Source organism: Anomaloglossus baeobatrachus, chromosome 5, assembly GCF_048569485.1.
Source record: "Anomaloglossus baeobatrachus isolate aAnoBae1 chromosome 5, aAnoBae1.hap1, whole genome shotgun sequence".
Lineage (NCBI taxonomy): Eukaryota > Metazoa > Chordata > Amphibia > Anura > Aromobatidae > Anomaloglossus > Anomaloglossus baeobatrachus.
Genome location: NC_134357.1, coordinates 249,770,902 through 249,781,623, shown reverse-complemented (window position 1 = coordinate 249,781,623; position 10,722 = coordinate 249,770,902). Strand labels below are relative to the sequence as shown.

The following is a 10,722-nucleotide window of genomic DNA, read 5'->3' as shown; positions in this document are numbered from 1 at the left end:
CGGCCGCACACCCCAATACACATAATGAAAACACCTGAATAAAAAGGTCCAGCACACCTATATTATTAAATAAATATGCAGGTGAACATACGCTGTGACAATATCTAAACATATACACTCCTCACCATTAATATTGCAAGACTAAGAAGGAAAAGTCATGGAGTGATAGAAATCACAGAATCGATATACATGTTAATAATATGTAAATTATTTAAAAAAAATGGAAACTACAGTTTCAAAATATCTTAATTTAGTGACAAGTATGAGCGCCATACTAACATGCATCGGCATGCTATCAATAAAGATATTAGTAGTTGTCTGAGGATTTTACTGCCACCCAAAATCATCTAGATCCGCTGCTGGCAGTTCCCTTTGCAATTGCTGACCAATCAGATCGCAGATGTACTGAATGGGAGACAAATAGTAATGAGCGAGCGTGCTCACCACTGCTCAATACTCAATAGAGCATCGAGGAGAGCGGGTGCGCTCTTTACTAGATCAAGTAGAGTGAGTGTTTGAGCGCCATGCTCAAGTACCAGCCCCGCATATTTTGCGGTCGTTAGACTGCCAATCAACATGTGAGGATTGCCTACCATACAGGATAATGCCGTAGCCAGGTTGGTTACTGGCATTACTATATTTGGCTGGCTGCATCTTGTCATCAGGCGTTATATAAGGCTATTTGCCCACGTGCCGTATTTTCATGCAGTTACGCTGCGATCTGCACCGCAGCGTAACTGCATGCGTCCTGCGTCCACAGTACAATCTATGAAGATTGTGCCTAACCCATGCCCACGTGGCGTATTAGAACGCAGCGATTCGGCTGCTGCCAAATCACTACGTTCTAAGAAGTGACATGTCACTTCTTTCGTGCGCTTTGCATGCTGTCTATAGGGAGAGGCAGCATTCAGAGCGCACAAATTCTGCAGGCACCAGGCGCTTCAGAACGGAGCTTTTCAGCTGTGCTCTGAAGCGGACCTTGTACGCTGCGGTGCAGAGCGCACACGTGGGCACATAGCCTAAGACCCGGTGACAAGATGCTCGGCACACTCTCCTCTGGAAGCAGTTCAGGAAAGTTGGTCTAGGAGGGAGAGCTTAGATTAGAGAAGACATGTAGGCAGTGTTTAATTGCTATCACAGTAAATGTATACCGCTGCAGCACCACTAAAACAAAACACCTTTTCAGGGCTACATACTGTCCTTTCTCTAGTAAAAAGTTTTGACGCAGTTGTTTTTATCTCAATAAAGTTGGTTGAAAGACCTGAAGCAGAGCAAACTGGAAGTTGACCAAAGCAAAGTAATGTCTCACCGCCCTGCATAATATACACTAAAGGGCCATTTACACGCTGCGACATCACTAATGATATATCGTCGGGGTCACAATGTTAGTGACGCACATCCGCATACCTCCCAACCGTCCCGGATTCTGTGGGACTGCCCCGATTTTTAAGGTCTGTCCCGCACTCCCGCGGCTCACAGCTGATGTCCGGCTCCTCTCAGTGCAGTGAATAAATTAAATTAAATTTTCAGCGGCTCTGAATTAGCAGGGAGGCCAGGACTCGAACCCGTGAAAACCATGAGCTCATTGTTCCATAGGCAGCAGCTCTACCACTTAGTCACTGCCTGAATTGGAAAGCATAGGAAGATTTGGTTATCTTAACCTCTATATAGCAGTAGAGGAACCAGAAGCAGATTATTTAGTTGCAAAGATGGATGATAGAGGGATGGATGATAGAGGGATGGATGATAGAGGGATGGACGGATGATAGAGGGATGGATGATAGAAGAGGGATATATAGATGCATGATAGATAATAGATAGCTACATACATGATAGATAGATAGATGGATAGATACATGATAGATATATAATAGATGGATGGATGGATGGATGGATGGATGGATGGATAGATAGATAAATACTGCATCTCTTTGTAGGTGAAGGAAAGAGTGAGATTAATTTCTTCCAATAAAACTACTATAAAGAAATGAGGAAAAAAATACAAATACAATTCTTTTTTTCTTTACGTTCTCCACCTTGGATTCAAACCAGCAACTTTCAAACATGTCTCCAGCAGCCTCCTAGGCTTTCTACATGATCTAAGCTGTTGAGCCACTAGGAATTGATGATGTCAGATGGAGGATTTTATATAAATGAACCTACAATGCAGCCTCTGATTACACAGGACACAGAGCTCCATTGTATAGAGCAGCGTGTCTGTGTCCTGTATTCTAGAGGGAGAGGAAAAGAGGTTTTTTTTGTCTTCTAATAAAATTACTAAATATAATAAAAAAAATAGAATAATGTAATTTTATTACACTTTTTTATAAAATAATAAACATCACAAATCAGTAAATAACATGGACATATTTGGTGTCCCTGTAATCGTAATGACCTGAACAACTCAGCGATCAGATTAATTATGGGGATTGGTAAATGGTGGAAAAAAATTGCGCAATTTATTATTTTACTTTATTAAAACCCATACAAAATGTAATAAAAATGTATCACTGAGGCCGTGTTCACATGTAGTGTAAATGCTGCATTTTTTCTGCAGGTATTCCGTACCACAAGTGCAATAACATTCTTCTCTGATTATTGCATGTCTGTGGTATTTTTTATGCATTGTCCCCTTATTTGATACATGTTTGGTGCAGATGTGAATCCTGAAGCTTATAAAGAAAAAAAACCAAATCCGCACAGTTCAGCGGCGTCTTTCCACGCACCAGGGGCGGAGATTTCATGACGTCTGATCCACATTGCTTGGACAATTAGTCCGTGTTCACATGTAGTGTAAATGCTGCATTTTTTTCTCCTGTTGTTTTGCACATTTATTCCGCTGTATTTAATTGTCCAAGTAAAGTGGATGTGATTCCATGAAAAGACGCCGCTGAACTCTGTGGTTTTGAGGGTTTTTTTTCTTGAGGTTTTTATGTGGCACTAAAAAAAAATGCAGGAAAAAGCTTCTCTCTACAATAAAAGCACTTAAAAACGTAGATTCACATCTGAACCAAAAACACATTAAATAATGGAGAAAAGGCAGAAAAAATGCAGCAAAAATGGAAAAAACAGAGAAGATTGTTATTGTGTAGTTTGGTGTAGACAGCGGCAGACACAACAAGAAACAGAATTTATGCAACGTATGAATGCGGCTTTATAGGTACAAAAAAGCAACATGTCATATAGTGTCACATATAAATATAAGAAAATTCTGGCTGCTATGACTATTAACGAACAGTCCGGGACATCTACTGAATGACCCTTACTGCCAAATGGGTGTGGCTAGGGGCGTGGTCAAAATTTGCCACTGCGCGCCGCATACTTTGACCCTCTTTCCTTTCTTCAAAAGTTGGAAGGTATGCACATCCGGCGTCGTTAGCGACATTGCAGAGTGTGACAGGCAGGAGCGACCTTAAACGATCGCAAAAGAGACAAAAATCGTTGGTATATGAGAGGTCGTTCATTTACCAAAGATCGTTGTCTGGTAAGTAGCGATGTTGTTCCTCGTTCCTGCGGCAGCATACATCGCTATGTGTGACACCGCAGGAGTGAGGAACATCTCCTTACCTGCCTCCACCGGCAAAGCGGAAGGAAGGACGTGGGCGGGATGCTACATCCCGCTCATCTCCGCCCCTCCTCTACTATTGGACGGCTGCCGTGTGACGTCGCTGTGACGCCGCACGAACCGCCCCCTTAGAAAGGAGGCGGATCACTGGCCAGAGCGACAGGGAAGGTAAGTAGTGTGACAGGTGTTAGCGATGTGCGCCACGGGAAGTGATTTGCCCGTGACGTACAACCGACGGGGGTGGGTACGCTCGCTAGTGATATCTGTACCGATATCGCAGCGTGTAAAGTACCATTTACACCCTGTAGAGAGTTTGGACTACTTCATATCTGCAGAGCTGTCTGTGTGGTCCACATTGACAATGGGTAAATAATAATCTTTAATTTATCTTACTGCTATACCTATCTGAATAATTTATGTTGTGACAGTGAAGACGATGATGGATGCAATCGATATGCTATTCAGTGGGTAATTGACATCAGATAACTTTTGTAATAGATTGATAGATTGTGTAAGCAACATGGATGGATTTTAGTATTGAATTGATATATGTAGGTTGTTTGTATAATCTGTGATAGAGATAAAAATGATTCTCTGATGCATTTCTGTAAAAAGGTTTTTTTTTGCTTCATGATGATACTGATAGTTATACCTGATGGGAAAATGCTGCCATCTACTGAATACTATGTAGTAATGCACTGAATAATTCTGCAATACTTGTAAGGCTAAGTTCACACATCCTGTGTTTTGCATCAGTCACAATCCGTCGCCTTGGGGAATTACGGTATCCTGCAAAATATTTTGCAGGAATCCTGTATTTCCCCATAGACTTCTATTAGCGACGGATTGCGACTGATGACCCTGCGTTGCATCCGCTGCGTCGCGGTCCGTCGTTTTTGACTGACCGCCGAGCGGGGAGCAACGCAGAATGTAACGTTTTTTGGGCCGTCAAAATTAACGCGCTGCGCAGGAATCCGTCGCCATCCGTCAAGCTTGTAATGCATGTCTATGGTGCTGGATTCCGTCGTAATCCGTCTTACAACGGAATCCAGCGCAGGATTCCGTCATGCTCTACTGAGCATGCCCAGCATGCTTGGCACGCCCACTGGGCTGTCCCAAACACAGACGGATCATGACTGATCCGTCAAAAAACGGACGCACAGCGGATGTAACGGACGCAACTGATCCGTTTTTTCACAGGATTCCTGTGAAAGGAATCCTGTGAAAAACACATCAGTTGCATCAGTTGACATCTTGAAAATGACTGCTCCGTTGCTGACGGACCTGACGGATTGAAAACACAGGATGTGTGAACTTAGCCAAATAGATTAATAGAATACAAGAACATCCAGATAAAGACTCTCTAATATGAGTTTAAGAGGGAAATATAAGGAATTTGTGGTGCATTTCTATATAAAGGCCCTTTGTCTTAAACAATAATTTAAGATTTCAGGGTGGGACATGGAAATTAATACATGTGAATATAATAACGGTTTAGACTAGCAACACACTGTATTAAACATATATAGCTGTAAATTATATCCCTTGCAGTGGATCAATCAGAATAGCATATTTTTGACTGGGATTACATCTCTGATACTAATCATAATATTTTAAATTTTGTATGTATAAATTTCAATAAAAATGATATAAAATATAAAATGAATATATATTTGATACTGACTCGGGTTCCTCTTGGTTACCTTCATGTTTTTTTTGTTTGTTTGTTTTTTTTAATTAAAGGGAAGGTGCCGCGTATTTTATTTTTGTATTAATAATAGTAATCAAGTATTTTTAATACAAAATTAAATTCACTGATTATTCAGTTTATATTTAATTCTAGTTTTACTGAAGCACTGGGGGCTGCCATCTTGGATTTGCTGTGTGTATCGACAGTTACTCACCTCAAATATGGCAGCCCCTGTGCATAGAAGACCGTTGTCGGACTGCAACCCTATCTCCTGCACTGTGACTGCTTCCTGCCGTGACCTGGATGCGCCCCCTGGGCTATCCAGATCACAGCAGAGGGAGTAGATCAGCGCCATCTTTGTGGAGCTCACAGCTTATGCTGTGTGCTGCACTTTCCCCGTCACACACCGGAATGTGTGAGTACCGGTGCCGGGCTGCCGCCGCTACCCTCACCCCTTCCTCCCTCGCCACTCTCACCCCCACCAACCCTCTTCCCCCGCTCTTTCCCCTCCGCCTTCGCTGTCTCCCCCTCACCGCCGCCCCTCCCCCCACCGCTGCCTCCGCACTCCTGTGCTCACCTCGGGCCGCCGCTACTACGGAATACAGCAGAGGACGTTATACAGCAGTGGACGATATACAGCAGAGCACGGTAAACAACAGGGTGCAGAATTCAGTGGCACATGGAATACAGCAGAGCACAGTATAAAGCGAAGCGCAGAATACAGCGGAGTGCGGTATTCAGAGGAGCATAGAATACAGCAGAGCATGGTATACAGCGGTGTGGCGCCCCTGACCTGGTCAAGCACCACTGAGTACTGCACCCATGCTGGGGGCAGTACAATACAGGTAATCCAGAAGGCTGACCGAGGTGTGACTACACAGGCGCATAGTAATCAGGTCTCACACATTTACCTTTGATAGTGACACCTGGGGAATCCAGGAAGGGGCGTGGCCTCCATGTCCACTCAAGGGGTGTGGTAGAGAGCCTGGTTGCTAGGTTGTGTAGGCAGACAGAGTAGGAAGGAGTGAGCCGAGTCTGCAGTGGAGCTCAGGGAGAGCAGACGCAAAGAGGAGACCTGAGGCTGCCACTAGTCAGACAACGTACGCGCAGTGACTACCAACAGGGGAGATCGGTCACCTGGTAGTGCCACCTGAAATCCAAGGCTAGAGAGAGCAAAGGAGTGGCAGAGTAAAGGGGACTGCCAGGGAGGTACCAGGCCCGCAAGGGTAACAGGTCCCAGTGCAGAGATTCATCAAGTTTTCTCCTGCCAAACCTGCCGGTGGGGGCACTTTAGACTCACACCATACCACCAGAGAGTCCGCAGCCACGTAGCAAAGAGAGGGCCCATAGTTCACAGGAGGCAAGCAGCCGGAGTGACCTGGTCCAGGCTACAAGTAAACAGGCCAAAAGAAGGGGAGAGAGGCTTCAGCAACTTCCCTGGGCGACCCCAGCAGGGCTTCAAGTAGGGGTCACCCCAAAACACACAGGGCTAGGAAGGCGAGTTGGTAGTCACCCTCATCAGCTAGCCGGAAGGATACCTGGTTCCAGCCTGGTTCGTCCCAGCTACACCCGGGTTACTCACCCTGCCATCAACTGTGAGTAAAAACCATGAAAGACTGCCTGGACTGTGTTTCAGTCATTCTGTGCCTTGTGGTTCCACACACTTACACAGGACCCTGGGGCTCGCCTCACTCTCGGGAGGCCACTTCAACTGACTGCACCCACCATCAGTCCCAGGCACCTTTTAATCTGTAGTGGCGGTCACCCTGACCGCAATACCGAGAGTGGCGTCACGAAAATCCTAAAGGAGCAACCTACCTGTGACCAGACTGTTCATCCCATGTGGAGTCCCTGAAGGTAATGCACCGACACAACACCTGTGGGGCTTCACAGCGGCACACGGAATACAGCGGAGTGCGGTATATGGAGGAGCACGGAATACAGCAGAGCACAGTATACAGCGAAGCACGGAATACAGAGGAGAGCAGTATACGGGGGAGCATGGAATACAGCAGAATGCGGTATACAGTGGCACACAGAATACAGCACAGCACAGTATACAGCAGGGCGCAGAAAACAGCAGAGCACGGAAAACAGCAGAGCGTGTGGCAGAGCATTGCGGGTGGGCGTACGTGCAGCAGAGCATTGCTTGTACGGGGTGTGCAGCTCTGCCATACTATGTACATACTATGACTAAGAAATCTCATGTTCAAAAAGCATAATAAGAATATTTATTCCCTGGGGATCCATTTCCTTTTTTCTTTTGTAATGATTTTAATTGACGTTTTCAATAAATATTGTTTTAAAAAAAAAACAACTAATTTTTTCTCCTCTGGATGCCGTTGAGGGAAACTACATTTTGTCTGTGTGTAATTCTCAGTATCTGTATTATCTATAAATATAATTGCCTTATTCTGTCTATCTTGCTCTAATATGAGTCATTACAGTGACAACCGTCGCATTGGCCGCTCGGCCCGGCCATGCCCCTGCACACTCTGCCCGCTGGGCCACGCCCCCCACACGCTCTGTCCGCTGGGCCACGCCCCCCGACGCTCGGCATGCTCGGCCACGCCCCCACCCTCTGCCCGCCCGGCCACGCCCCCCCACACGCTGTGCCCGCTCGGCCACGTTCCCTCACACACTGTGCCCGCTCAGCCATGCCCCCCACACACTGTGCCCGCTCGGCCATGCCCCCCACACACATTGGGCACCTATACACCTCTCCCCAGGAGTACTCCACCTATTAGACACCATTGCATGACATCATAGCCATGTGACCAGTCCGTAACCAATGAGGTTATACAAAATTCACATGTGACTGGTCACATGGTTATGACATCATTGAAGGTCCTGTAAGTCAGTGTTGGTTACCGGCGTCACAGCAATGATCAAGCAGAAGCGGCAGGAGACAGATTCTGCAGGATGCGTCGTGGGACCTGTAAGTATAATGACAATGTTTATTATTAACGATATTCTTTATTTTACAACCACCACCCCCCACCCCCCCCCCCGCCAAATCCCATAACTGTAAAGTCTAAACTCAGGGTTCAGACGCAAGATGGTGTTATCTCGATCCCGATCCCGACCATCAGGGGCATCGCCCATCACTAATTAATGGCTGATATGTAGGAAAACCTGTTGCTCTTTCTAACTTTATGTAATAAGGTGAATTGATGTCTTGTTTACTTACTCATACCTAATGGCTTTTTACCCTCAGATAAACCATCTTCTCAAGATTTCCGTAAAGAAAGGATACTTGAATTGCACAAACAAAGCAAAGATTCCTCGGAGAACGTCTGTGTCCTGACCCCACCACACCATGTGGTCAAGTCAACAAAATGTTTTAAAAAACAATCAAATATTGAAAAACACAAAAAGAGGTATAAAAAGCAGATAGCAGTACCATGCAGTAAATGTGGAAAAGAACTTAAGAGAAGTGATGTTGGACAGATTGAGACAGATACTGACTCCACTGGGAGCAAAAAATTCTGTGAAAAATGTCTATTAGACCAAAGCGATGTGGAGAGGAAAAAGAGGCCATTTCCTTGTACGGAGTGTCATTGTAGTTTTTCTCATAAGGGAAATTTTGAAGCTCATCTCAGGATACATACCTTGTCTAAAATCTTCCCATGTTCAGAATGTGATAAATTTTTCCCTTCCAAGAGCAGACAAGAGTTTCATATGAGAGTCCACACAGGAGAGAAACCTTGCCAATGTTCAGAATGTGGCAAGTGTTTTGTTAATATTGGAAACCTACAGGCCCATTACAGAGTTCACACTGGTGAAAGACCCTTCCCTTGCACGGAGTGTGACAAGACATTTAGGTATAAATCGCACCTTGTTGCCCATCAAAGATTTCATACAGGACAAACACTGCTATGTCCTGAGTGTGGGAAATGCTTTGTCTACCAGTCACATTTTGAGAAACATCTCCGAATTCACACAGGGGAGAAACCATTTCAGTGTCCAGAATGTGGAAAATCTTTTAATCGAAATTCCCATCTTATAGAGCATGTGATGATTCACGCAGGAGTGTCCTTTAAGTGTGAAGAATGCAACAAGTCTTTTCCTTATCTCACTAATCTTGTGAGACATCAGAGATCTCATGCTGAGAAGAAGCCATTTTATTGTCCTGAATGTGGAAAAGGTTTTATACGCAGCACACAATTAACTGAACATAAGATGAGCCACACAGGAGAGAAGCCATACTCCTGTCCGGAATGTGGGAAATCTTTTATCTCCTTGAAATACATTCTCAGGCATCAAGAGATGCATGCTAAACAGAAACATAAATAGTGGGTAACACTATGATCATGACCATATCTACTGTTCATTTGCGCTAGATTCTATAACCTATGTGCTTTGATATACTGTGAAAATTCAACAGCTAACATTACTTTATTATCTATTGAATGGTCTTGAATTTATATCTCAGAGATCTCGGAGAAAAATGATTATTCTCATGGTGACCATGCCTAGTTTCCTATTACAGGCAGCTGAATGAGAGGGCTTTGGATCACCTCCTAGTATAATAAAATCTGTTAACATTTCAAAGATATTTTTTTTTAAATATAAGACAGATTAGGATCAAAAGAGAGAAGTATATTTATTCCTCTTAAAGATGGCAGTTTTAGATACTGGGACTGGCAAGAATGGTGTCATGTATTGAGCTAAGAGTGTTGTCCAAGCCTTTAACATTGATGACGAATCTCTCGGATAGCTCATCAATTTCTGATCGGTGGGGATGCAACACTGGCACCTCTGCTGATCAGCTGTTCCTGGTGCAGCTGTCCAGAACTACTAATTTGTGGAGCTTCAAATTACAGCTCTGTTAACTGTATAATGGCCATGGCTTTGACCATTGATGTGCAGTACCTGGCTGTGGCCACTTTTCCATCGACGAAGTTGTGGAGCTCTGCAACTGAGTAGTTCTGACTGGTGGCAGCATCGGGGACAGCTGATTGGCAGGGGTGTCAGGTGTTACTCCCCCACCAATCAGATTTTTATGAGCTATCTCTTTAATGTTGGTTAATCTCAATATTATTAATGAACTTTTTAGAAATGATTAGATTGTTCAACATTAATACATTTTTTACCTTGGTGTCGTCAACTGATGCTCAGAGGATATCCAAGAAATAAAGACATTTGTTTTTACTATCAGACTGAGCGCTCTTTTCCACTTGCGTACCGATTCCGATGCAAGAGCATGGGAGCGATATGCTAATGACCCTCTGCTGCAGGTGTCAGCTGAGGGTCATGCGACTGTGATACGATATTGCGATCACATCACAAGAGCGGAGAAGATGCAGGGAGCACTTTCTCCCCATCTCCTCCGCTGTCTGTCTCTGCGTGCACCGCACTGCAGTCGCATAACACGCGAGTGCAGTGCGATTTTACACACGCTCCCATAGACTTGCATGGGGGGTGCGTGAGCTGAGACTTGCTACAAAATGCAGCATGCTGCGAT

General features: G+C 44.7%; 1 protein-coding gene across 1 annotated transcript; it reads left to right on the top strand.

The window, feature by feature from the left end:
• Positions 1 to 3,926: 3,926 nt before the first annotated feature.
• LOC142312719 (uncharacterized) lies at positions 3,927 to 10,060 on the top strand. Its single transcript, XM_075351708.1, has 2 exons — positions 3,927 to 3,930; positions 8,473 to 10,060. Exons 1-2 carry the CDS (start codon positions 3,927 to 3,929, stop codon positions 9,549 to 9,551), a joined length of 1,083 nt encoding a protein of 360 aa, XP_075207823.1. The 3' UTR covers positions 9,552 to 10,060.
• The last annotated feature ends 662 nt before the right edge of the window (positions 10,061 to 10,722 follow it).